The following is a 27,702-nucleotide window of genomic DNA, read 5'->3' on the forward strand; positions in this document are numbered from 1 at the left end:
CTCCTACATGGCATTAATAAGGCAGAAAACGTTTGTGGTGAGACACACGCAAGAGGTTGCCCTTGCTGAGCCTTTCTAGCCCCCAAAGAGCTGTCGTGCTCACCTCCCACCAGTTTTCCCCTCTGCCATTTTTTCCTGACAGTGGTCACTGGATGGAGGCTTAGGAGAGAGGACACTGAGCGGGGCAGACTCGTCAGCACAGCAGTTCAGACAGCAAAGCACAGCTAAGGTTTTGCACTACGACTTACATTCATTTAAGTGTACTGTGATTTTCAGGTCCCAGTTCATTGCTCTACAGCTATATACAGGTACTTAGTAAGCATACTTCACACACATTCATCGAGATGCGACGTGATATCCCCAATTCAGAAAGCACCAAGTGTGTATTAGAAACATCCTTCACTTTAGATGTTATTTTTCCACAATGCAAATTAACAGTGCAAGTACTCAACTGTTTGGTTTTTGTTTACATAGATTACTTCCAAACAGATGCAAGCACTACTTCAGGATACAGTTTTTAAACATAAGAACAGAAATTTGAACAGAAACATCCCTTAAGGCAGAAATTGAGTCTCAAAACTTAATCAGTGCATTTTTATCGTTATTACTAAAAACAAGCCATTACTAGATTAAAAATTTAACTTAAAAACACATTAACAGAAGTACCTGAATTTTTAAAAGTTTGCATGTTATTAGTCATGGTCTTTGCTTTTGTCCTAAATACCAGGTTACTATTACTCACACATGCAAATACTTCTGATTTTGGACTCTAAAGTCTGTTTAAGGTCAAATTGCACTTTATATATTTTATGTAGCCTACACTAAAAACCTGGAAGAGTACAGAAACTTACCATTATACCACCAACTATACAACAGGTGTCAGAACTAGAGTTTCAGCTTACAGTCACATTAAACATATACGAAATACAGCTTCTAATGTAATCTCCTCCTTCCAAAAACAGCCTAAATGTTCCGCTGCAATTCTCATTTCTCACTGCTTTGTATTGTATTTGTGCAAGAGTTGTAGAGTGCTCACAGAACCACCTCCAGGGTGCTCATTGGTTAGTCAGAAACCGTTGCACCCCTCAGAGGCTTCAGGCAGATTTCTTAAAAGAATAATGGCAATCACACATTGTCAGCTTTGACTTTATTAAATGCAAAGCTGACTGTGTAAGGATTTAAGTTACATAAAAGGCAGATTTTCATCCCGACAAGTGATTTTGGTTGCTAGCTGAGCTTCCTCCCCACCTCCCCCTGGGAGGAAAGACTGTGGAGATCAGCATTGCACAGGTCATAAGGAAGGCAGGAGAGCTCCTGGAAGAACATTTCCTACTGGTGGAAGTGTCTGGATCATTTGCTTGAAAAAAAAAAAAAAAAACCAGCACAAAAAAAAAACCCACAAAAACATGACCCAAAGGCTTGTATGCAGCACTTAGGTATAATGTAATTAATCAGGACTGAAAACTAGGGTAGGACACCTCTGCTCTCATATTCCATCTCAAAACAGCCACAGGAGGAGATCACCACCCTACAGGTCATCCTGGTACTCCAAATACTTTGTTGCGATGGCTTCCTCAAGGTGAATTGCTGCGCTACCCATTAAGGCAAACGCTGGGTACATTATGCCCGAGCAGTCCACCTCGCACTCGTAGAGGCATTTCATGCGGCCAGCGTCGTAGAAACCCACCTTGCCGCTGTCACAGTCAAGGCAGATCCCCAGGCACGAGGGCAGGGGGAGGACTCTGCTCGCTGCGTCCTTGGGGTCAGCAGCGGCCTTGGGGATGAAGAACTTCTTCATGCCCAAAGTGACCAGCGTGAAAGGCTGTGATGAGTCAAAGCAGGCATCCTCACTCCCGCTGTCATGGCCACTGTCTTGTTCATACCTGGAATGGAAAAAACAACCATTTGCTTGTCAGGTTTGGGCAGCACTTGTTCACACTGCCAGCTCTGTGAACTAGAGAAAACATTTCTGTTAGGCAGGTAACAACCCGTGATCACTAACAAAACCTCGCGGGGCAAAAATACACCTATGCTGGAAGGGAAGATGCATTTCATAGGGGAGCGCTCACTTGGGCCTCTTGAAACACCTAATAAGAGCTGAACGCTAATTGGAATGAGACCACAGAAGGCTTTACTAAGGAACTATTAAGTTGCAGATTTATCTGAATGTATCTACGCTAGGTAATCATTAAAGAGCCTATAGGTGTAGCAAATTAGTTAACTTGGGAAGTAATTTAGCAAATATGACTCACCAGTACAGGCAGGATAGGTTTAACTTTATTCACACTATGTTAAACAACATCAATAAATACATTTAACATCAATGTTGTCTGGTGAGTTTTTCATGCTGCTGCCGTACTTTATTGCCTTCACAACACAACAATTAATATTTTAAGTTTTAAAGAAAATCACACTCTGCCTGGAGGCTTCCCTGAACACCTGTGTCCCAGCAGGTAGCTGGGGGAAATCTGTAGCCAGATCTGCTCAGTCTACACGTTTTCCTCCAGCCTCTGTCACCAGATATAGACCAGAGAAGCACAAGAGCCGATATTATTCTGTGCAGACAAGTCCTGTGTAGATTTGCATTTTTGGTGGTGATTTATTTACTTTTATGGATGAGCAATAGCTGAAAGTCACAAGAATATCTGGAAACCAAGGAAGAAAGGAAATCCGGAAATCAGGATTGGATTTCTCACTTTGCAGAAAGGCTCCATCTGACTAAACAACTCGAGACACTGGCATTTTTGTATGTTGTATAGGAGAAAGCAAATACATCTGTTACATTAAAAGTTAGAGTCCCCACGCAATACTCTCCCAGCCTTCAGCTCCTACATACATCCAAGCTTACTACAGATGTAACTGAGAGCTGGAAACCTTTGTGTTGGCTTGCCCTCTGTACTTTGGCTTGTGCTCAGTAGCACTCCCAGTGCTGTATGTAAGTGTATAGCCTGGGAGAAACCAGTGGCTTGGAACGCATCGTGAGTGACGCAAGCTACAGCGAAGACACACAGATACGCACGGTGAACGTTGCACCTCTGAATGGCTGCCAAATCCAGCGTGCTGAGGGAATTACGCTTAGTGACAATTAAGCACTGCTTCAGCCTTGCAACTGATGGATTTTTCCCCCATTTAGCTTTAACTAACACATCTTGACATCTGTACAAACCTGACTCCTTTCCGAAAAAGAAAGATAAAAGGAACCTGGGTAACTAGAACACTTTTCTACTAATGGCAGGGAGCAGGGAGAGCAACAGCACAACCAGCACACGCCATATTGCTTCAAGCTATTTTCCACTGTTTTGGTTCATGTTAGTTATTAACTGAGACTAGATTTGCTCTTTAAAATAATTTTTTTAAAAGTCATCTCCTTATATAAAACATATAATGCACAAGCCTGCAATTTACCTTGGGCTGGTCACATCATGGGTATTATGGAACAATTTCTGTATCTTGGCGCTAGAAACGACTCCCACTTTCACCAGGTAGGAATAGGCTTCCACACGAAAGGCCCAGAAGTGCTTCCCTTTGGCAATCCCAGTGTCACCAATGATGTAATCCAGGGTTGTGTAGCATCCAACCTGTATGCGTTCAGCTCCTAGCAGTAGAGGAAATCCAGCTCTACTTTCCACAGCAGTTCTTCTTGGGTTGAGCAGTAGACGTTCACTGTTGTACCCGCACTTGTCATCAAAAAGAAAGCTAAAAACTGAAAAAACAGTATTCCAAGAATTTCTTGTTAGTTATGTATTTCTGGCCTTCTCCCCTTATAAACTACATTTTAACACATTAGCATTAGAAATTCTCATTTCTAAAAGCTAGCAGGAATGTCATGCACGCTAATAGTTTCGGTATGCAAATTAACCTGTTTATTAACAGTGCTTATACACATGTATGCAACCAATAATGAAACAGAAGTCTGGAAGCTACTGGAAATCACCTAACAGCTCTTAGTACCTACAGATTCAGCACCTTGTGGATATAAGAAAACGCAATACCTGGAGCGGGAGGTGTATGCAAAATAACTTCTTTGCTCCAAGGGCTACAGATGGACCCTTTATATCCTCGAACTCTAAAAGCATAGCTGCTGTCGTCATCAAGATCAGATATGACTTTGCTCTTGCTGCAAACTTCGATCTCCTGCCACATCACATTCTCTTCTTCTCTATTAAACTTACGATACTCGAGAACATAGATATCAGCTGCGTCTGTCTTCCCAGGGGACTCCCAACTAATCACAGCTTTGTTGTATATTCTGCTCTGCTCCTCATTGATTTCTGGTATTTCCAGACCTGGAATGCCAAACATTAAGGAGAAAATTCCTGAAGTTTAAATACTTAGATATGCATTATTTTAGAATTTCCACACAAGCCTTTGTTCAGCAGCTTAGCACAGTGGAGAAAAAATAATCTGAACCACACAGATTAAGAGTGTAATTTACCATTGGAATAGAAGGACAAGTCGCTAAGGATCTGTTCTTGCTTGGCAGTGTCCACCACAAAGTCTTCAAAAGAAGATTCAGCTGCTGGTCTGAAGCTCTTCAGAGATTCAGTAGCTTTTTGGATTCTGAAAGTACACGAATGGAGACACAAGAAAGAAAAGAGTTTGTGTGGATTTTTAAAAATAAAAACGCTATAAAATAAAAAGCGCATTCCAATTGTTCTGTTTTCATGTACTTACTGAAGTCTCCCAGGAATTTGTCTCACTAGACAGAATTTAAATTCAAAATTTAAAAGCCTTTTGTACACACATGTGAAGATAACAAACAGATGGCAGAGTATTTTTGACTGTTTGGGGCATTATGTTCAAAGAACAAAGTAGATGTGAAGTGCTAATGGAGAACAACTACTAAGATCAAAAGTTTAAAGCCAGAAGAGACCTGTTTGATTAACTTGCAAATAACTGATATAATCACTGAACAAAGGAATGTGTCAGTGAGCTGAACGGACCACCTTCCCATTGCAGTTTTACTAAGCAGGGCTGGATGTTGCAGAAGGATAAAACCCATTCAGTGCACACTGTAACGTGGTAATTTCTTCTGAGCTGTACCTGGACCAGTCACAGGGCTCTGCAATACAAGGTACTGCACTCAGAACCTTGCTAGCAGGTGTCAAGAGAATGTTTGACCAGGCATCCTACAACAGAACGTGCATCTAAACCAGGAGATAATTGAGGTACCTGACATGAAGTTGTTTTGCTGTTTGAACAAAACAGGACTGATCTGTTTCTTTAAGTACTTCTTGAGCATATCCAACGAGGCCATTATTTTCCAGGAGACCTTGATATTCTTCTGCCTGGGTTCTCAATTTGTCCAGTCTTAAATTCTTAGATGCTTCAATTGCCCGAAGAGCTGCAGATTTCTTCTCCTCCAGAACATGAATTAACTTCTCAAAACTCTGAGATGCCTCTTCTTTAGCTCTTTCCCCGTTGCACTAGGAGGGAACAAAATACATTTCAGACTGATTCCACAGGACTGTGGCTTTGTATAGAAATATACCTAAGGTTTCTCAAGCTATCACAGCAATCTAGTCATCTGTTTGAGTGACAAGACTTAAGAGCTCTGTTAAGCACTGAAAATGCAAGCAACAGTGCACCCAAACTAGTGAGCGTTTATCATCTTAACACAGCCAACGAAGGGGAGAAAAATATTCCTCTGATTACGCCTTGAATTATGCAGGACATTCCTCTGCCTAAACAGCTCATGGAAAAGCACTATAAAAGCAGGTCAGCCTCTGAAGTCTTCTTGCCCAAGAGGCTGGTGCTCTTCCGTCTTCCCTTATCATCTTACATCAGGAGCCTGCACCTATTTCCCACGTATGCCCTTACAGCAGCAGGCCCACCCCAACTACAAAAAAAGAACTATAAAGCACAGGTATGGTCTACACTAAGACATGGGCCGGGACATGACCTCCTGCAATTTCTGTCACAGAGTTGTGCAGCTTGTATGCAGAGAACAACCCCAGCTCTGACTCTCTTGTGGGGAGTTTTTGTCCTTAATTCTGACTTTATTGCAATATCCTCAAGAGAAATAGAAAGCAGGAATCGTGCACTGCCATTAATACACAGACCTTGAAGTTTAACCCAGCTTTCCTTGGGTAAAGTATCAAATAAGCTTTATTTCAATTACATTTTCACTAGCACCTAAAACTTGCTTTCCCTCCGTATGTCGTCTAAATTTTTTACCGTAGTTTTTTACTGACTAACACAAACTGTACAGAAATTGTTTGTATTTTCAGTTAGCTAATAAAAAGCTGTGCTAGGAACAGCTCCAGTCCCCGCTGCATCCCTTCAAGGACCATCCCCTACCAATCAACAAATCATTCTTACCTCTGTTTCTTTCAGCAGCAGACCCAGCTGTGAGATGTGAGCTTTCACCTGGCTCTCCTTACTGATGAGGTACTCTATATCTTTTGAAAGCTTTTCCTGTCAAAATAAAATGGCAAAATGGCAGAACAAAAAGGATTTCCCACCCAAACTGACCACCAGCACAGGTGGTCACCCTGCAAGCGTTCGGTTTATCTTGTTACAGGGCTGACAGCCTGCCAACAGTTACAGAAGGCAACACTGCAGAGCACTGCTAGATAAATCAGGATGAGCAAGGAGGGAGACCAGGTGACTTTTCTGAGCAAAACAGGGAGCACATGCAAGATACAGTGACCTAAGTTGGCTCACTCCTTCCCAAACTTCAGGAGCCTGAAGGACATTACTACAACTTACAAAAAAGCCTTGCTATTGATTAATTCATTTTTCAAAACATTTGCTAGAGAAATTAGAGGTATGGAGCACTATCTCATGCACTTCCCATTTGAAAGAGTTTTAATCGGTACAGGAGCAGCCTTGCAAACAGGCAAGGAGGCCAAAGTGCAGAAGGCAGGAAGGTTTGGTCTCCCCCCAGCTACATCCTCTCTCTTCCTTTTCTTTCCCCTCTGTCCTCTCTCATCCTTTCTTCCACTTTCTTTTTTGTTTCTTCCATTTTCTTTTTTGTGAACAAGGGGAAAAAGAAAAGGAAGAAGAGAAGGTAGCTGAAATAATTCGCTGATAACAAGATATTGCTTGCACATCTTTCTTGTTGTACTAGGCTTAGGGAATCAATAGCTATACAGCTTCAGAAACACACCATGTCCCAACAGATACTTCAGTTTCATATTTTACCAGGCTGCCTTTAAGGTGTCAGCTCACCCAACACACAAGGAAACCAACCTGAAAACACTGACTGGCGTGAGCTAGGCTGTAAAGCACTAACATCTTAAACTCTCTGAAAGGGTCAGCGCTGCTGCACAGATGGCTAAATTAAGGTGGAGGCCCTTTGAAGTGGTTTATGCTTCAGCCACCATAGAATATACAATTGCTTTCTCAGGCATGTGCCATGTCATGTTAATAGGCACATTAACAGACGTTGCACAACAGCATGCCTCACGACTAGCTCAGTGTCCCCCAAGCACACGTCCAGGCTTCCTGCCAGAGGCAGTTTGTCCTCACAACAGAAGCTCAGTGCTCTTCCCATTCTTACGGCTGGGTCAAACAACATTTACTTTTACCTTCAGTGTTTTATAGGCAGTGCTCATCGTTGTTACCCTGTGGTTTGCGTGAGATCCACCCAGTTTACAAAGATGACAGACAGGCCTTCTGCAGATTTCACAGTACATGTTTACTCTTTCCATTTCATGTTCTGGGCACATCAAAATCTGAAAAAAAAAAATAGAAAGCAAAGAATGAAGGTGTGTTTCCAAAAGCAAAGCATTAAAACAAACAGCAATCCCACAGCATCTGACTGCCACAATGGATTTTTATTTTTATGTTCACTTTACCTGCTGTCTTTTTATATTTGTTCATCCAGGAGATGAAACACAGTTTCAGTGAGGTCTACAGTAGGTAAATATGTAGCAATGACGATGTACACATCCCATAGCCTCCATACTGCAATTAACCCTCTTGCTAATCCCTGAAGTGGTTTGCATGCCTTAAGCTCCCTGTACTCACATTCAGGGCTTCAAATGCAATATACAACACACCCCACCCTCTCAAATTTAACCATGTCCAGGTCAGCACCTCAGTTCTGTCTTGAAACTGACGTGATCCCTTTCTTAAAGCAAAGAGTTGCTCTAAGACTGTGATGATTTACATCTAAACTAGACTCGGCTCAGCCACACGGCCACTGGTCTTGGAGCAACGAGTGAAATACAACCTCCGCCACCAGTCCCTGTCTGTTTAAAGACAAAAGGCTCCAGTGTTTCATTTATTTTTTCTGACTCCAATTACAGGTTGTTCGTGCCAAGTTCCACGCCACGTATCAGCTTGAGCAGTAGCCTGAAAAATCTGGTGCTCGCAAAATCATCTTTCAAAAACTGAACATGTATGTTGGAATAACTACTCAGCGAGGGGAGGGGAAGCGCAACTCAACTCCAAGCTCAAACAACAGATACACACACCTAAAAGGGGGGAAAAGATTAAGAAAATCCTTTTGCCTCATTCCAAAGCACTGCAAGACAACATCTGGGTCACAGGAACAGAAAGGACAAGACATCATGGCCAGCAGCTGAGCCACTAAAAATATCATCTCTTAATTTTAACATAAAAAAAAAAAAAGGGAGGGGAAAAAAATTGCCAGTGGCACAAACCTGGGCACACTAAACTAAACCGCAGACCATCCGTGAAACCAACTCTCAAACCCCAAATGTTATCTGAGACTATGGGGCAGAAGCCAGAGACACCAGTCTCACTAGCACCTTGGTTCATCAGGCTTCATTAAGCAGAACACAATAAGCCATCCCACACATGATAAGGCATCTATCTCATTGTTTAGTTAATTTAAAAAAAAAAAAAAAAAAAAAAAAAGGAAACTGTTGGGAAAATCAACTGTGCCAGGTTATCTCTAAGGAACTGCACTCATCTCAGTCCATGGAAGTCCTTTTTCCACAGCAGCGTCCAGCCACGCTCAATAGGAACCACACATTTTTATTCACCTCCTGGGTAAATCTAGCTTACAGCCTGCAAGCTGTAAGAGGTAGAAGAGGTAGATGACCCCCTCACGCCCCCAGTGTTGCAATTTGCTCTGCGATCTAGTTTTAAGTTATGACTGGGAACACTGCTTAGGAGACTAACAAACACTCCGCATACTGAGTTCTGGCCTTGAAAATGGACTGTAACAAAAAATGCACTTTCCTTAGACTAAAATCAAACACTCCTCAAAAAAAGTAAAGTTAATTTGCTGCTGCTAGGACATTCATTTTTACACAACATAAACGTACTTTTGTATCTACAATTTCATTTTTTAAAAAAATAAATCTGTTTCCACCCATAATTTTAAAGAGCTACATCAAGCGTTTCTGTGATTTATCAAGGCCACGGATATCAAAACTGTTTCTCCCCCTTTTGCCCTCCTTCAACAGAATTCAGAATTCAGCTACTGATTTTTAAACCTAGTTTTAATCTAGATGTAGTTTAACAACATGTGGTACCTGCAGGAGTTCACAGAGACCATCAGATGGCTTTGGCATTTTGAGTAGAAATACTGCTGCAGTGAGGGCTGAGATACCACAGAAGCAAAGTTTAGGTGTGGTACAGCATTTCACATCAACGGGTGGAAGATAGCACACAAACTCCTAATTTCCAAGTTTCACTTTTACCCAATAAAGTGGCGTTTCACAAAATTAGCCACCTTCTAGCCCATTTCAAAGCATTTCAAGCACAGGCTTGCTGTTAACTGGAACGGGTATGCTAGAAAGAACTGCACCATTCCAGATATCCACCATCTCCGAGCTCACTACTTCTTGAGTCGCAAATCCTTCCAGCCTCAGAAGACAGAGCGCCAGTAAAGAGCTTCTTATACCACCCACAACACTGAATTTAATGAAGTGAATCAGCACTCCCTGAACATGGGGGGACCATCAGGGACACAGGGGCACCTGGGCCAATGCACGCTGTGCGTCAGACCCTACTCTCCTCACCACCAGGGTCAGCCTGCTCGGGGGCCATGCAATCCTTCCCCCCTCAGGACAGACCCTGGGAGCACCTGGAATGTTTGCCTGGAGTAAAGGTATGTTAGCTTCATCTTAAATGCCTCTCCTTATGCTACATCCCTTCTAAATTAGGGACTGGAGCTCTATGCTAGAAACTAGCTCATTACTGGGGCTGCTTTTAATTGCCCTTGCCCCTATGCCCTGCCCCAAAATGTACAAGTAGAGCTATGCACCACGACACCACCTGCATGGGACCAAGACCCAGCAAGCCGTGAGCACAGCTGGTCTGCTCCAGCAAGTGCTAGCCCTGAGCACCACTGCCACTAGGAAATCCATGAAAATCAGCCCACTGCACTCTCCTTGTCACCAGCCACAGGTATGCAGCAAATGCTGGGACACCAAGGTCTGCTGTGGTCTTTTGCCAGAGGGATGGCAGACGTGACAATTCCTCTTATCACACAACTCAAATCCACCAGGGCACAGCCTTGTTCTGCATCACACTTTGCAGGAGAAACGACGTCAATTTGCAGGCACTCTGTTTTGTCTGAACGCAGCAGCAGTGTGTGAAGTAGAAATTTTGCCATTACATCAGTCTCTTTTACTATAGCTAGAGAATTGCACGGTGTAATTTCAACTGAGACCTGAACTCCCATCCTGAGCCACTGCTAGATGCAAGAAGGAAGGCCAGAAAAAGATGTTTGTGTTGGATCAAGTTCAGGCTCAAAACATCCAAAGGGACCTCAGACACTCCTCACATACCTGGTATACCCTTCACCATCTTTGCTGCCCTCCTTAGGGCACTCTCTGATAGTTTTACACCCTTATACTGGGATGCCCAAAACTGCACTGAAAGTGAGGCCACACCAGCACAGAGCAGAGCAGGACTATCCCTTCCCTTGACCAGCCAGCAGTGCTGTGCCTGATGCACCAAATCCCACACGAGCTCAGAGCCAGCTGGGAGTCTGTCATTCTCACAGTCACACCCCTCTGAATTAAGGCTCCTGAGGTCCCAGGGCCCATCTTTGGTGTTAAAAAGAATGGGAAGAAGGCATTAAACATCCCTGTTTTACTGGCATCCCCATCTGTGAGGTGCCCAACCTGCTCCTGCACTCTGAACAGGTGGTACTTAAAAAGTGACCAGCACTCATGGACCCCAGTGCCTTCAAAAGCAGCTCCCAAGGGACCTTACCAACTCGTCCCCTGAGCAGTCGCAAGTCTGCTCGCCCCACACCCAGGACTGAAGTTTTGGTGGCAGTTTTTCTCCTGTCACCAAAGCCTTGAAGCTCAGCTACTTCACGGTGGCTGCAGCCAAGATGTGACCAATCACTACTTCACCCACAAGACCTCTCCATTCACAAGCAACAAATCCAGGGGGCACCTCTCCTGGTCGGCTCCCTTAGTGCAATTCTAGATATTCAACATCATTAAGTCTTAAAAAAAAAAAAAAAAAAAAAAAAGGCACAAAAAGCATCTCTAATGACAATTAACACAATCCATTACCAAAGTAAAAAAAAATAAAATTCCAAACCCTTAAGGATTGTCTTTAAGTGTGTTCTCAATGTATGTTTCAACAGCAACTACTTTAAAAAAACAAAAGCTTACGATTCCCTCCAGAAACGACCACAGGACTCAATAAAGCAACGCTGGTCCTTGAAAGGCCCTGCCGCAGCACAAACACGTCAGAAGCAATCCAAATTCCAAAAGGTACAGCGTACTCACCTTGGGTCTGAAATTGGTGGTTGGTCCGACATACTCGTGCTGGGCTTTGAGGGTTCCCCAGGGGTGGTGAACTTTGAAACACTCGTTGCAATAGCTTGCGCTGCAGTCCATGCAGCTCTTGGTGGACTCTTGAGGTGGAGGTTTGCAGAAGTCACACATGATAGCTATGGCTGCCCTGGCTGCCTGCCTGTGCCTTTCCACAATGGTTTCCAACGTTAAATTGCGAAACAAGCCATTGATGCCACGTTCTCCAAGGTCAATATCGTGCTGACAGCCAGGACAAGGGAACAGAGTTGTTCTAGGAGTCAGTGAATTGCGCTTTCTGCCTGTGTAGACAGCAAATCCTGATTTAGAAGGAGCACAAACAGAAGAGTTTTAGGTTTTAAAGGCAGAAGCGCGGGAGCTTACGAACCAATTCCAAACTACGGTAGCACATCATCCAGACCAGTACGATCAATACCAACTCATACACACTCTGCCAAGCCAAAGAGAGTAAGCTTGCCATGAGAAGGTGCTGTCACGTTTGAGTCCAGGGGACGCTACAAACTGCTCTAAAACTTAATCCTACGTGCAGGCAGATTTAACTATTCCAATTCTGCCTTCTGCTTCCTGCAGCTTTGTTTCTTGCAATGCCAGAACAGTGACACCTCCTTCTTCTTCAGAGCAAGCACTGCACTGCCAGGCATGAGTGCAAACAGGTCCTTTCCTGCTCAGAGCTCATCCTTGGTGGAGGGGACTGCCTCAGCTTGTGTCCTTGACCAGCCAGAGGCTTTGCACAGCAATAAATCCATGCCTTCCCACACCTAAGGAACATCTGTGTTAGCTACACACAGCACAGGGACTAGCCCTTCCCTGGATGAAAGGCCATGATAAAGGAGGACTGCTAAATAAGCCCCAAATACCAAGGGAGACACTGAGATGAAGAAGTTGGAGAGTTTCCTCCACCCTGAATTAGGGAACCATAACTACGGACAGATAACTACAGACAATTTTCTCCTCCTCTCTCAAATAAAGCGACTGAAGGCTTGAGTCAAGCTGCAAGCCGAAAAGAGCCTCTGGAGCCTCACGCAGACCTGAAAGCTATTTACAGCAAGCACAATGCTCTTCAAGCTACCTGAACCCAAGGGGAACAACGATCACAAAGCAGTCACTTAAGGATTTCTGAAACAGGCTAAGCCAGCACATAGGCCTAATGTGTACCTTCTCTGCTTCCCCTTGTAAAGAAGCAAAAAAATCATCCTCTGCAGCTGGACCATGGTTTTTAAATCCCTTTGAGAGGAGTGCACGCTGCTGTAACTAACAAGTTCATGAATGGAGGTGACAAACCTGAATTCTTAGTCTTGAAATGGGTTCTTCTTCAGGAAGGGAAATTTGTTCTTATCTAAACTTAGTCATTACCTTCCCTTCAGAAATGTTGATGCCTTATTTCTTTTTGAAGCATCCTTTGACACCAGACAAAAAGACACTTGCTTTGCACTGCTCTTCTGCCGCTGCTTCACCCAGCACTTCACAACTCCCTTTCCTATCGTGCCCTTTCAAGTCTCTCTAATAAGAAAAAGAAAACCAACACGCACAAAACCCAACAACGCTCCCACAAGGAACTAGCTCCTTTGAACGCCTTTGAAATGTGCCCCATGATAGTTATGTGTGATCGTCAGCTTAGAAACCACATCCAGAAGCATGAATAAGAGCGCACAAGCTGGCAGTCTCACACCTCAGCTGGTCCCACACCTTCCTGCAGGTTCTGAGCAGAACCACCCGATCACGTCTACAGGACACCATACACATGACCCAAGTCACCATGCACAACTCTCTGGCTAAGGGAAGCAGAGGACTGGTGGGTTTAAGTTTTTTTGTTTTTTTCTGGTACTTACTTGCTGTGAATTAATTACCCAAACTGCATGTCCTGCAATACCTGTAACTTGGCATACACAGCAACACACACATGCAATGCACAGAACAGCAGTGAAACACAAACTGGATCTTGAACGTACGCTCCAAGCGAGCACTGTGCACAGAAACGCAGAGAGACCTTCTACACAGACTTGTACAATGGCCTCAACAAAAGGATGATTTTGCATGCGGTGCCATGCAGTCAATCGCTATAGAAAGGGATTCAGAGCACTTACATTTGCTGAAGCTAAGAAAATAATGGCACAGTGTTGTATGTACAGGGACTGCCTACAAGCAGTTCACTACAGCAGAGAGCAAGCAATGACAAAGCAAGAAAACAAGGGAAAAAAACAAAAAACAAAACATGGTGCAGTGGTCAAGTTTAAGAATACAATCTGAAATTCTTATCCAGGAGCATGCTTTGGAAGCCTGGCCCAGGCGGCTCACGCGTGGGACTGGTGTTTGTCAACGCAAAGGTGAGCTCAGCTGCAGTCCAATTGAGGCCTTTCATTCTGCCAGTCGTGGGACAAAATCGGACTGTTGACACGAGCCATGCTCGGCAGCAGCTGGTGACACTCTTCTTCACAGGGAAGCCCCACACAAGTCTTAAGATGTCTCATCCCTTTTCTCTGAGAGCCAATTTTGCTGCCTCCTGCTCTAAAACCTGCGTGCCCGGCCACTTCTGCAGTTCAAAGTAGGGAAACATCCTTTTTTTTTTTTTTTTTTTTTGCCTCCAACAAGTGTTAATGCTAACATGCAGCATGAGGTAGCCTGCTTTCTCCAAGCATACGAGGTTCATATGCTTGTGTTTTAAAAAGAAAGTGATGATGAAGTGATAAATTACTTGGAGCACACCCCTTCTATCTGCCTTGCATTCAGTTTCCTAAAACTGAGCTGCAAGCACTTCACACAGCAAGAAACTGGAGTTTTGTACTCAAGATGTGTGGCTCAGAGAAACGCAGATCCATCCCATATTGTCTTTTACATTTTGCCAATCCAGTTTCCAACAAGTATGTATTTTGTACAAGTATTAGGAAGCACCACAAGAAATCTCCCGTTGTGGTTTGTCAACAAACCACTTCACTTGCAATGAGTAACTCTATGAGCAACCTAAAAAATAAGCACAGCATGTGCTCAGACTTAGACTCCAAACCCACAAATACTAGAATATGAAGACTCGAGTCAAAGAGCAACCTTGCATATGCCTTACGCTTAAACTTCCTCTTACCGAGCAGAGGTGCCAACACTTCAAAGGCAGAGAAGCCCAACCTGAACCTCAGGGTTTGCAAAGGGATAAGACATCTTAATGATAAAATTGTGTTTTCCAAGTGAACAGTATCACCAGCATTTCATGATAATGGAAGACATGAAAGTTAAATGTGTGAGTTAAAAAACAAAAAAAAAGGAATATTTTAAAAGTCAACTGGATTTTTCATAAAACTTTTTTAAAATGTAAATGTCTATGGCCACCCCAAACTCAATCAATGCTTTTGGATGGATGCTTAGGAAGAAAATAAAAAAAAAAAAAGATACTAAGTCAGCAGCTGCAAAGCATCATTTTCCGATACTTTAATCTTCCCCATATCCATGGTGCTTTCTCCAAAAAAAAGTTAATTTAGGACAGCTTTCTGAGAACTGTCCGTGTCCTGTGTTACCTTTGGTTTATGACACTTCCAGTCTTCACCTGAGGCAAACGAATGCCCACGTCCTACTAGCCCTGTTGCTGTTCACACTAAGTATGAAATTTGGATTTGTGTTTAGTTCTGTTCATTCCTTTCTCAAAGGACACAGTACCTTTAACAATTGCTCATGTGTCTGCCAATATTATGGTAACATGAAGCTTTTTTTTTTTACACCAAAGAAGAAGTATTTACGATAGTAAGCCCAAACAGTGGCTGAGATGCTCAGACTAGCTCAATTTCAGTAACTAGATATATTTCAAACCAAGAGACACTGGCTATTCCTTCAACCTGACTGTGTCACTAAGCACACCAAACACTACAAGGGTATCAGTTTGAAATACTTAGTTTTCCTCATGCATTCAGGCCTTGTACTGAATTGCCAGATCCAGAACTACCTACTCGGATTAACAAGGTGTAAATTTCAGTCTGCTTCTTTATCAGAGGCAATTAAAGAGAGCTCAGATACAGTGGAAAACTGGTTTTACCTTCCACTTAGAAGTGAAAGCAAACCATGACCTCTTAATAGTTAACAATCAATAAAATAAGTACACTTCACTACTAGAAAGACACTGAAACTTGAGTGTGTAAAGTCCTGAAAATTAAAAATTGTAGGCATTGGCTGCTGTATTTTTGTTTTAAGGGGAAGAGAGAACCTTTGTTACTTGCGCCTATCAAAGTATGTTTAGCCATGCATACACACACGAAAAAAACAACCCTTAATTGAGTTTCAGTCCAGTTGACCTTTAAGTCAGCGCTAAACAGAATGAAAAGCTTTCCTAATAGAAGTCTGTTGCTTTACCTTTGCTCACTGCAAAAGCCATTTTGTGGACTTGACCACTGACAGAAAGCTATATGCTAACCAACAATATTTAACTCTAGAGTTAAACACTAAACTATCTAGAGCCAATACAAGAAGTGAAGCATTTCTACCTCTCCACCCAAAAGACCTCCTCTGTGAGGCTGCGAACAATGAACAGAAAGCTGTTAAGAAATTGGGGAAAAAAAAAAAAAGAGATATACCATTGGTTTACAATGGCTTAAATGAAGAGCATCAACTGTTTTCCCTCCTGGAGCTGATAAAACACTGCAGGGCTGAAATGAAAGAGTGTTTAATTTCCTAGAACGACGACACAGCTGTAGCATTTAGGCAGAAAAGAAACAGGGAGAAAGAAGAGACGGGAGAGGAAAAAAGATCTATTTCAAACATTCAATTTCTGCATCACCCATCAATTCTACACAAGTGTCAACATAACCACATCACATGCTTTATTCTAACTACACCAACATTTTAATTACACTAACATTACGACAGATTAGCAGTAATACCCTTCATTTTCATTTCGTATACAGCAATTTTTTGTCAAAATTATTTTATATACAACACAGGTTGTTTTTTTTAACCAGCACATTAGATTTTAAGAACACACACTCCATTTCAACTACGAGTTGTGGCCTTTTTAAGATAAACTGTACTTGTAAATGCAAGTTGTGCGTGCACAAAAACCACAGAACGTGGACCAGTTCTTTCTGGCACTCAAGCATTTAAATGCCAAAATCATTTATAATAGGTTGTACTCCTCATGCAGGTAGTAAGGATTTCTTATGTGAAAAAAAAAAAAGAAAGAAAGAAAAAAAAAACACAACAGGAGAAAGATGTCACACGTTGTCAAATGTGATGACTAGACAGTGACATGCCCTGCACACCCCGATGGGAAATTCTTGTGGTTTTTGGTATACATATGAAGCCCCACTTTGGATGTTGCCTTGTGTCTCTGTGCTCTTATGAAACTGTTACATTATCAACCCCACTGAGGATCACAGAACGAATTAAGCGAGGGGATGTAGTTTCTTCACACGCAGGATGTGAGTGGTACAAATGTAAGCTGCAAGCTGGATGAATGTTATCGGTACCAAACCTGTGAGGGCAGAGCTCACACTCCACAGAGTGAAAGAGCTATAATGCCTGTAACATCAGAAGCAAAGACAGCATAAACTGAATGTCCAAATGTGTTCTTTAAAGCTCCCATTTCCATATGCTTTTCATTTTGCAAATCTGAACTGTCTAGGATGGTAATTCTCCTATGATGTGCCTCTGCCCAATGCTCTTTGGGGGAACGGGGTGAAGCCCATTATTTCGAGGGACCAGCACTCCCCTGCTGCTCATCAAACGGGGACAAAGATGTTAGCAAAGCATTTCTCTCCCTCAGCTAACAGGTCAGTTCAGGAGATACCACACATTACTGCCGATCAGTTTGTTGGGACGGTGGCGGACAGCTGTGGATTTGAAGAGGACAACGCCTGCAATAAACTGATTGCACAGATCTCAGGGGGCAGGAGCACCAAAAATGAGTCTTTCCTACCCTGCTGTTAAGGATGTAATAAAGCCGTGACACAAAACCTCATGAAAAAGGCTGTCAACAACTACTGCAGAACTGCAAACTCTGTTCTTCAAACCCTAATTCTCAAGTCTCTGAGATTCCTCGCTCCTCCCTTCCACTACAGCCACACAGGAGGATGCGACAGCATTTGGTTCCTTGCAGTAATTCAGTGTCAGCTTCTCAGCAGAGCCTCTGCCTCCTTCAGTGCACAGGGTGTGGGCTGTGCCATGCACCACGGAAGGACCGCAGCGTGTCAGGTCCTCGCTGAAACTGGCTGATGGGGAGCAAGCTGAAGGCAGGTTTGGACAGGGGAGAAAGGACCACCTCCCAGGCTGCCAGGAGCCCCTTCAGGCAAAGCTTGCGTCAAGCCGCAGCTACAAAGGCTGGGTGCACTGCGTGTAGTGGCCACATCAACCACAGGGCTACCCATCCCACTCCCTGAAAACAGGGCTGGGACGGGGATACCTGCCCACCCCATCTGGGGATTCCTTCACCTTGTATAAGCACCAGTCAGCCAAGCTATGGCAGACGCAGCGTTCGCTTCTTAGACTCATTGGAAAGAGTATCTGTATAAATGAGATAAGTGTTGTTTAAGAGAATACAGTGATTTTGAACTTTGAGAATTGGGAAGGGGAAGATGATTGTTTGTGATCTGTGAAGTGCAAGATACAGATTTAGGGCGTGTCTTGCGAGTGACTTCCCAGAGCACTGCAGTGGGGTTTTATAGCAGATGACTTTTTCAGCACGAAGCCTAAAAGCCAAGGTGAGGTTTCTGTTCAGCATAGCACACACAAAGTACTTCCAATGTATGTGTAAGAGCCGATCATATTACCGACGGATTAGAGAGCTGAGCAGAGTCAAAATCTGTATATTATGGTATCACAAAGAGCATTATGAATTCTCAAGCCAAGTGTTCCTTAAAGGCTCAGGCAGACCACGCTGAAAGAAGCTGCTAGCACTTGCTTCTCACAGTCAAGTCCTCCAGTTCTTCAACCACACAACGATCACCATCTGTGGAAAACAATTTACTGCAAATATCAAGAAATGGGTAGGGAACACTGTAATTTGTCAAGTCTGCAAAGACTCGGAGGCAGGTCCTAACTGCAGAATTTGGGCTGGCCAAAATCTGGGAGAACGGCCTGAACAGTGCTACCGACAACATTGCTGAAATCTACAACTTGATGCTCAACAGAAACTGAAATAAAGGAATAAACAAACACAGTGACTACAAGCATTTACGAGATGCCACAAAGACAAATGTATTCTGTATGAAATGGAGTGCATCGTCCTTAAAATTAAAGCATTCCCATTGTTCTTTCCACAGAACGCACAAGACCTGCACTATCCCCAAGTCATCTACTCAACTGTGTCAGCAGCAGTGAGAAGAGATTTTACCAATGCAGATACCTTTCATCTCGAGTCAGCCTAACACGCCGAATGGGAAAAACGTGCAAAATTCAGATACATACCTGATCTACTAATCCTGTCAATCCTATCCATGCTGGGAGAAGAGATCCGGATTCGAGGGCTGCTCTGATTAGAGGATTCAGACCCCCCATCAGCGAAAGAGTCCTCAAGTGTGAAGAGTATTTCCTTCACGCATTTGTGACAGACGTTGTGCTGACACGGCAGGATCAGCGGGTGGGTGAACAGCTCCTTGCACGCTGGGCAGATGAGCTCTCTTTCAATACTCTTTGTGGCAACCTTCATGGCAGAAAGGGGGAACAACAGGAGCGAGTGCTGGAGGCGTGAGGGCTCGCTGCGTGTCGCGCCCGTGCATGCCCCCAAACCCCAGCCCTGCCGAGCGATGGTTGCAGGTGCTGCGAGGTGCTGCGAGGTGCTGCCCTGCTTATCGCCGCCAGCAGAGCTTTATTGAACACGGATGAAGGCAGTGGCAGCGCTCCTTCCAGGCCACACGCACAGGCGGCTGCCCTGCGCGGTTCAGCTCTGGGTCACGTCTGCATTGCAGGGGGAGGCAAGCCGAGGCGGGGAGCAGCCCGGGTGGCCACCTAGGGACCTGCTGAGCTGCAAGCCACCGTGTCGCCCCTCAGCAGCAGCCCCACTCGCCCGGCCGACAGCCCGAGCCCTGCACGCCTGCCCCCCGATGCCCGCAGCTCCCCCCACCCCCGGGTGGCACCACGGGGGCCACCTGCTCTCGCTCGTCCCACCAAAAGTCAAAATAAATACACAAATAAATACATAAGTAAATAAACAAATAAACGCGTCAAAGCCCCAGCCGCACAGCACGGGACGGGACGGGACGGAGGGGATGGGGGGGGGCACGGTGGCGACACGGCGACACCGCCGCCCCCCGCACCCGCACTCACCTCCGGCTCCGGCTCCGGCTCCAGCCCGTCGCCCTCCATTGCCGGCGCCTCCCTGTGCGGCTGTCGGGGCGCCGGGGAGGGCGGAGGCCGAGGAGAAGCGAAGGGAAGCGAAGGAGGGAGGGAGGGAAGGAGGGCGGCGGAGGGACGGAGGCCGCCCGCCCACTGCCGCCGAGCGGGGCGCGGCGCCGCACAATGGTGGGCGGGAGGCGGCGGCACCTGGAGCCGCGGGGGGCGGCCACGCCCGGCGGCAGCGGCCCGGCAGGGGGCAGGCGCGGCTCGGCTGGGCTCGGCCCCCTCCGCACGACCCCTGCCGTGTGGACACACGGCCGCGGCACCCCGACATTTGCCCGTTCACCTCGGGGTACAGCGCCCAGGGCCCCCCCCACCTCGGCGGCAGAGCCCCCCGGGAGCACAGCGCCCTGTCCCGTCCCGTCCCGTCCCGTCCCGTCCCGTCCCCACAGCCTGCCTCTCGCCTCAGCCGCACCCCGAGCGCGCCCCTTGCACCCACAGCTGGGCAAACAGGGCTCTGCGGTCCCCTCAGCCGCCTTGCCGAGGCTGTTTCTGAGGCTCCAAGCTGAGGCGTGTGGTGTCCTTGCCCTGCACAAGCGGAGGTTCAGTCCATGCAAACAGGGGGACTGCAGCAATCTCCAGACGCTGCCCACTCAGCAAGCCCTAACCCTGACCCACGCGTTACTGCATAGCCTGCCTGAGAGGCCAGGCGCAAGGAGAAGAAGTTCGCTTCTGCTCTCAGAGTCGCACTTTGTGTCAGTCAGGAAAACGGGCTTGAAATCAGGCTCGCTTGGGTTCTGGTCGTTCATGGCGGCTTCAGCAGCCTGGCCGTGAGGTCTGAACGGAAAATTTCACTCTGGAGTTACGGAGCCAGAGGTGATCTTTTCACGTAGCCAGCACTACAAAGAACGTTATTTAGAGAACACACTTAAAAAATTTGATTTCACATTTAGTTTAGAACCAAATTCATCCAAGTAGATGGGTGCTCTCGCTATGATGGGCGCTGTGTGTATCCAGGCCGAAACGCGCCACCTAACCAGCGAGGGGGCAGAGCAGGCTGGCAGGGATGTGCTGGGCTGTCCGCCTCCCCACCGGGTTTTGTGCAGCCATCTGTGAGCTTGTGAGTAAAAATGTCATCCCCGAATCTCCGCTATTATCCCCAAATGTTACAGGCAGGCTTTAAAGGATGTTGCTTTTAAGAAGCCCTTTACTGCATTAGCGCATTGCTCATTGCCGACACTGGACGTGGTCAACTTGGGTCCAAATGAGCAAACTCTCCTCCGCAGACCAGAATGAAGCCAGTTTGGCTCTGCTGCTGCCTTCAGGAGTGTCAGGGACTTTGCCTTGGGCCAGGAAAACCGCCCTGCTCCACATGCCAGTGGTGTGGTGCCAGCAAAGGCTGACATTAGGGCAGGCAGACCTGGGGCACGCGTTGGCTCCAGTCTCCCCGCAGCCCCGCAGGGGCATCCCCGTGCCAGCTGCTTTTACGGTCAGGACATGTGGGTGACTCTTCAATCCCCTGACAGATCGTTAAGGCATTAACTTGCTTGTGTCTGTTTGCTCTGGCTTCAGGGTACTTTAGAGCAGGATTTTAATTACCACCTCCTCCTACTCCACCACCATGTTAAGACATGTGCCAAAAGCTGCATTAGCACTGAGTTGCTGAGAGAAAAGGAGAACAGTTAGGGATCACTGGTAAGTTAAAGAAGTAAGAGCAGAAGCCACGGCCAGAAGGGACTCCTGCTCTTGGCCTCTGCGGAAGGGAATGGTCAGACCAGCGTGGCCACAGGTGTCGGCCCTGCTCGTCTGCTTTGCTTCCAGAGACACGCATGCATCAGCTGGACACCTCTTGTGCTAGCAAGGGCTTTCTTTTACACCAAGGAATCCCTGTAAAGAATGAAGGTGGCTCAGCCCATCCTGCAGAGCTCACTCCCACCCTCAGCCGGGGGGCCTGGCTGGGAGCTGCAGCTGAAACTGGAGGGGAGCAGGGGCTGTCACCCCTGTTCTGCCACCTCCCCGAGGTTGAATTCACTCGTTCATTTAACCAGGACTACCCAGCACTCTCCCATGCACTCATCTGCATTAATTATCAGTGCAATTCAAAGATGAGCAAAGTTTTCAGTTAGCTGGAAAAATCCTGCATTTCTCTGACAGTATTTGGTCTGTGATCAGGGTCCTGCACTTTTTTTAAGCAGTACAGACCTGACCCAGAGAGCTCAGGACATCCTGGCAATGCCTTCACTGCCTTCAGCAGCCATGCTCAAAGTCACTACCAAATTTTCCAAGACAATTTTGTTTGCACTACTTTCGCATCCTGCACTCGTCTCCTGAACCGAACCACTGTCTGGCTGGCAGGAGAGTCACACCACAGCACAGCCAATGTGTACACAGCAGAAACAAACAGGATGCCGTGTGAGACTTGTTCCTGAGCACACACGATAGTACAGGCACAGTCCTGGGGACTGAGCTACCGGACAGACACCTTCCTTTCCATGCAATGGAAAGTATTTTCTGCCAGGGTGGAAGCTGTGGGGTTTTAGACCATATTTACACCTCTCTGTAAATTGTCACTGGTGAAATCTGCTTCTCTACTCAGCCTCGAGAAGTTCAGCCTTGAAGATCGCTGTTTTCCCCAGGACTTACTCAGTCCTGCAGGCTGAAAGACGCATGGTTAGCTCAGCAATAAGGCTGGACTTTATGCTTCCTGAGACAAATGTGTCCATTTTGGCTTAGGAATACAGGCTCATCGTTGTCTTCCTGACAGCTACCATTCAGCTGCGTCATCCCAAACAGCCAGCAAGAGCCCACAGAGCTCGGGTGTTTGAAAGTAAAATTAAGGATCTCTTGAGGATTTCTGGGCATAAATTTAAAACTATCAAGCCCTAATCCTTTGGTTCTGGTTGTTTATCTACCATGCAGAGAAGTGCTACAGGCCCACAGCCTTCATGGTCGGACGGGTTTCCTAACGAATCCCATAACCTGATCAGCTGGACCGAACAAGTTTGGAAGGTCACATTAGCTGCTGCTGCTGCACAGAGTGCTCAGCCAATAAAGACTGTGCTCATCAAACTGCCAGCATTTTAGGACTGTGCTCAGGTTTGGAAAGGATTTGTGTTGGATCAGTATATCTTGGCTTTTCCACCTTGTGCAGTGTGTACAGTATTCTGTTTCACGTCCAGGACGCGTGGCGAGCAACAGCATCAGGGGATCCAAGGAGCAGCCACAGGCAACAGTCTGCACAGAGGACACTGCTGTTTCCCTCCCTTCCTTGTAATTACTTGCTGAGAAAATGAAAGAATTACAACTGAAAGGCTTCCTAAAAGAATACAGAATTCAGACTGAAATACCTTCTAGCTCTGTCTTACAGGATTCTGGAAGAGAAGCATACCTGTGAATAAATACTACTGTTTAGCAGAAATGAAATATAGGACTTATTTTTAAAAGGATTTAGAACCTTATGTATAAGAAGTCCAAATTACGGGAAGCTCTCCCATGGGCTTGGTTTCTGATGCTATGTAAGATACGGTGTGAAAAGCATGAAAAATACAGACGTTTGTAGAGGGTGGGCTGCTGTTCTGCCCTGCTGCCTTCCTTCCTTCACTTCTGGTGGCTGCTTTCCCCACCACCATCGCACAGGGGCAGCCCACCCTCGCCCCCCCACATCCCCTGCTCTTGTCAGCTCCTCAGAGAACCACTGCCGAAACAGTGAGGGCAGGCCTGCAAACACACCTTCCACACACAGGCTAACTAGCCCAGATAAGTAATTCAGATTAAAAGCTGCAAAGACAGGCAAATTGGATTTTAGTTCCTCTTAGCCACCGGATTTCAAACTCAGGCTCCTCTACAATACCTGGCTTAAGCTGTTACCTGAAACTGAACTCCCCGTTACCTTTACAGCTCTTTTAAGCCAAGTCTTTCAACCCAAGTCACCTTCCTGCATAAGCACTCCTCTCAACACAGACATAATCAAACACTCATCTTGATGCTCTGTGAGCAGGAGTAAAATTCATCTTAAAGCAAAGCGTCTTCATGGGGACTGAAAATGTAGACAAGTCCTTTTCTGCTCATTAAGAAATATGAAAAGCTTTTCTTCTGAAGGATGAGGGGTTCAACAGGTTCACGTGAGTCAGGCAGCTCAGAGCAAACCTCCAAGTCCCAGCAGCAATCTCTGCTTATTTCCTTTTTGCAGCTCCTCATGTGATTCAATTTTGTACCGCTGCCCAGCTCTATCCTTTACCCCCACCTGGGGAAAGAAGAAATGCCATCACAAGAGAGCTGTGTATCAGTCACTATATAAAACCAGGCAGAAGACAGGGACAGAAACTGGTGTCACCTGCAGGGTCCTGGTGGAGAACATGCAGAATTTCAAACGCTTTTAAAACTATTCTCAGAAAGTTCTCATGTTCATATCATTTGGGATCAGGGGCTTGTATCTAGTACTGTCCATTTCTCTAAATGGCTCCTTCTGGAGAAATGTTATTTATTCCATTCCTCATAAATGACAAGTTCTTGGTTTCTGCAAACCATACTGAGAGCAGGAATACATCTTAGAGCAGAGCAAAAGAATGAGATACGAACAGAGAAGAGTAGGGATTTGATTAAAAACCAGAGTATACCGAGATCCTTATTTCAACAAAATCAATAGCTGTTGCACAAGGACGGTGCCAGTATTGCTGTCCTCTCTCTGAAATTCACACTATTTTATATTGGTTTACTGATTTTTATTCCACTTGCAGAAAAATGCCTGAAATGGCTCTAAAGAAGGGACGAGTATTATTATCAATCAGACCATCAGACACAAATATTTATTCACAGCATCTAAAAATACTTTGAAGTTAAAGCTACAAGAGACACAGATGAATTCCAATGAAGGAAACATAGGTCTGTGCAAGTAAAACACTTCTGAGTAGACTGAGGGTAAATAACTGCAGGGGTGTTCATGTGGCTGACTGCTGCAAAAGGAAACTTACACACGGTGAGAAGTAAAGAGAAGGAAAGAAGCCTGAAACCATTTCTATAATATTATGGCACTTTTATGACAGTCCTTTCCTGTGATTTGAACTGGGATTTCAGAGTCCTGAAAGTCATACAATCTCCTAATGCCTCAGTGCCTCTGCTATAAAATGCACTTGATTGTTAATCTATCTCACAGGGATATTTGGGAGTGCTCAGATGCTACTGTGACGTTTGTGACAGGTGCCTTGGGGGCCTAGGATATCTCACAGAGCATTGTACTGAGCCTAAGCAGATGTCGTGGGTGTATGGATTACACGAGGACTGCCTTCTTGGGGCTAGAAGTGTTACACGCGTCCCTGTGTCCCAGGTACAACGTGCAACTTGTGAAACAGAGTCACAGGGGAATAATCAGTACAAATCATTAGGAAAGATAACGAGTTGGCGAAGTGATGTCCCCCTGGGGGACAGCAATATGCAATCATTTGCCCTGGTGTGAGGGCTGACAAGCTAAGTGGAAAAACATTGTGACTGCCAAAAAAGATAACGTGCCCAGGGTGCAGGCACTGGTGTGCAGGGAGGGAATTAATACCTGTTGGGATGTCACACCGCAGGGACAGGAGCGTGCGGGAATAAGGAATTGGTGATATATCCTCTTTCCCTAACAGGAGCTCTTTGTTTGGAGAAAACCAGATGCTTAGCAGTTAATGCAGAGTACGCTAGCGCTCCCCGGCTTTGTTGCAACAGCTTTATTGATGTGAGAGGTTTGGAAAGGCAAAACTGGGGTAATGGGATCTGTAAGCAATAATACCCTGCTCCTAAGCACGTACGGTTTACCACACAGAAGCATCCTTTCGCTAGCATGATTTATGTCACCCGAGAAAGAAGCTTCATTATCGCAGCAGAATATCTCTCGGCTCCTGGATAACATCAATAAATTACAAAGGGGCTGTAATCTAAACCCCGGGCTGGAGGTAAAGACATGCAAGCGGAAAACACGGAAAGCAGGAGGCCTCCGAGGTGGCCCCTGGAGAGCCGGGGGCAGAGTGACCGCCACTACGGAAAGTCTGTAAAGGTCACAGGACAGCTACTGCTCCGCTTTCCTTCACACACGTCAAGCATCCCTGGGGCTGGGACTTGGCAATGCGATGCTCTGCGTACAAGGAACAGCACTGTTTGCAGTAAACATGCACATTTCACTCCGACGTGCGAACTCGGCTGTCTATCGAGGCATATGCTCTCGTGGAGGGAAGTCTGATCCAAGCTACCAGCACAGGCAGCACAGGCTGTCACCCTCTCGCAGGGAAATCAGGGGCAAAAAGGGGTTTCTTGACTGAAACCCTTCATGATTTTGTGTATCATGTAAAATGGATGGGACGGGAACAAGACCCGGCCATCCAAATTGACCCAGGCGCCCTGGGCATGGCTCCTGCTGGGCCATAAGCAGATCACTGGGGCAGGCCCTCTCTCAGCCAGGCCCAAGGGGCCTGCACTGGGAAGAGGGGAGGGGGACGGGGAGTCTGTGGTGGGCACGAACAGCAGCGTGCAAAGGCACCTCTGGAGCTGACACAGGACGCGTGCAGAACACGCAGACTCTTCCAAATAACCCCTTTGTTTGTCACTCTTGGGTTTAAGGCTAAAAATGCAGCGCTTGCTTCGTGTTTTCTAAACCTGTCAGAGCGGAGTCTCTGAGGGGAGGGGAGAAGAAGCTCCTTCTGCTTTGTATATGCACCAGCAGCTCACAAACACGAGAAGCTGGATTTATGACCCCCTTCTTGTGAGCAATGCACTGGCTACTTTCCCTCAAAATATTTTCAAGCCCTGAATCATTTCCTGCGGGTGCCACTTCCCGCTCCGGCGCTGCCCGCAGCCAGCCCAACCGTGGGTGACAGGAAAAGCACCCAGCACCCTGCCAGCCCGCGTGCGGCCCCGTTGGAGCCCCACGTCCACAGGTCAGCGCAGGGACGGGCCGCACGAGTGCCAGGCGCCGAGCTGGTGGGCCCAGCAGTGCCCCGCACAGCGGGGGTTTTGTTGGGCCTCCAACCGGCGGCCGCAGGAGTGTGCTGCGAGGGCGAAGCGGGCGTACAAAATGCATCGCGCTCAGAGGCACACCAATAAACAAGCAAAATAAATAAATAAACAAATAAATAAATAAATAATCGAACAATGATGATGGTTATAATAATATAGGATGATATAGTCAATAATAACGCATTATTATTTATAATGCACGTATATTATTTATAATAATGAAATAGCACAAAACATAAAGAAATCGTATACATAAAATAAATAAAAATAAAAAATAAAATTATATAAAATGAAATGAAATGATACAAAATATAATGAAATGATATAAATAAAATAAAAATAAAATAATGAAATGAGATGAGATGAGATAGAATAAATAAAACTAAAAATAATAATTTTAATGAGATGAGATAAAAAATAAAATAAAAATAAATAAAATAACGTAGGATAAGGTGAGATAAAGGCGTAGGGGACGTGGGAAACGCCGGGAGGAGGAGGAGGAGGAGGCGGAGGCGGCACCGCCCGCCCCATCCCAGCCCGGCGGCGCCCCGGGGGCGCGCCCCTCGCCCCGTCCCCGGCCGCAGGGGGGTCCCGGCGCGGCCCCCCGCGCCCCCCTCTCCTGCATGCCTTACCTTTCCTCGCTCCAGCAGCTCCGCGATGTAGCCGAAGCGGCCGCCCTCGGGCGCCCCCGCCATGCCGCAGCCGCCGGGGGCGTTGCGGGAGCGGCGGCGGCCGGGCGGCAGCGCCCCGGCCGGCG

At 46.1% G+C, this 27,702-nt stretch overlaps 1 protein-coding gene across 3 annotated transcripts; it reads right to left on the reverse strand.

Annotated features, from left to right (window-relative positions):
- Nucleotides 1-384: 384 nt before the first annotated feature.
- Nucleotides 385-27,702, reverse strand: LOC113840223 (E3 ubiquitin-protein ligase TRIM36). Of its 3 annotated transcripts, none has more exons than XM_072031137.1 (10): nt 27,578-27,702; nt 19,095-19,329; nt 11,673-11,998; nt 7,533-7,679; nt 6,322-6,417; nt 5,173-5,426; nt 4,436-4,560; nt 3,993-4,286; nt 3,406-3,703; nt 385-1,883 (listed from the first exon to the last, which is right to left on the reverse strand). In XM_072031137.1, the coding sequence occupies exons 1-10, from the start codon at nt 27,638-27,640 to the stop codon at nt 1,529-1,531; spliced, it is 2,193 nt and encodes a 730-aa protein (XP_071887238.1). In that variant the 5' UTR covers nt 27,641-27,702; the 3' UTR covers nt 385-1,528. The 3 variants fall into 3 exon arrangements, with proteins under 3 accessions (XP_071887238.1, XP_071887237.1, XP_071887239.1); XM_072031136.1 differs by having other exon boundaries at nt 11,673-12,016; XM_072031138.1 differs by lacking the exon at nt 27,578-27,702 and adding an exon at nt 19,953-20,200 and having other exon boundaries at nt 11,673-12,016.

The sequence above is a fragment of the Anas platyrhynchos genome, chromosome Z, assembly GCF_047663525.1.
Source record: "Anas platyrhynchos isolate ZD024472 breed Pekin duck chromosome Z, IASCAAS_PekinDuck_T2T, whole genome shotgun sequence".
Lineage (NCBI taxonomy): Eukaryota > Metazoa > Chordata > Aves > Anseriformes > Anatidae > Anas > Anas platyrhynchos.

Excerpts from the sequence above, each read along its gene's own strand:
- LOC113840223 (XM_072031136.1), bottom strand. The coding sequence starts at position 27,640 with ATGGCGGGGGCGCCCGAGGGCGGCCGCTTCGGCTACATCGCGGAGCTG. Across the intron at positions 6,418-7,532 it reads CTGCCTATAAAACACTGAAG|GAAAAGCTTTCAAAAGATAT; the intron begins GTAAAAGTAAAT and ends TTATTTTGACAG. Across the intron at positions 3,704-3,992 it reads GCATACACCTCCCGCTCCAG|TTTTTAGCTTTCTTTTTGAT; the intron begins GTATTGCGTTTT and ends CTGTTTTTTCAG.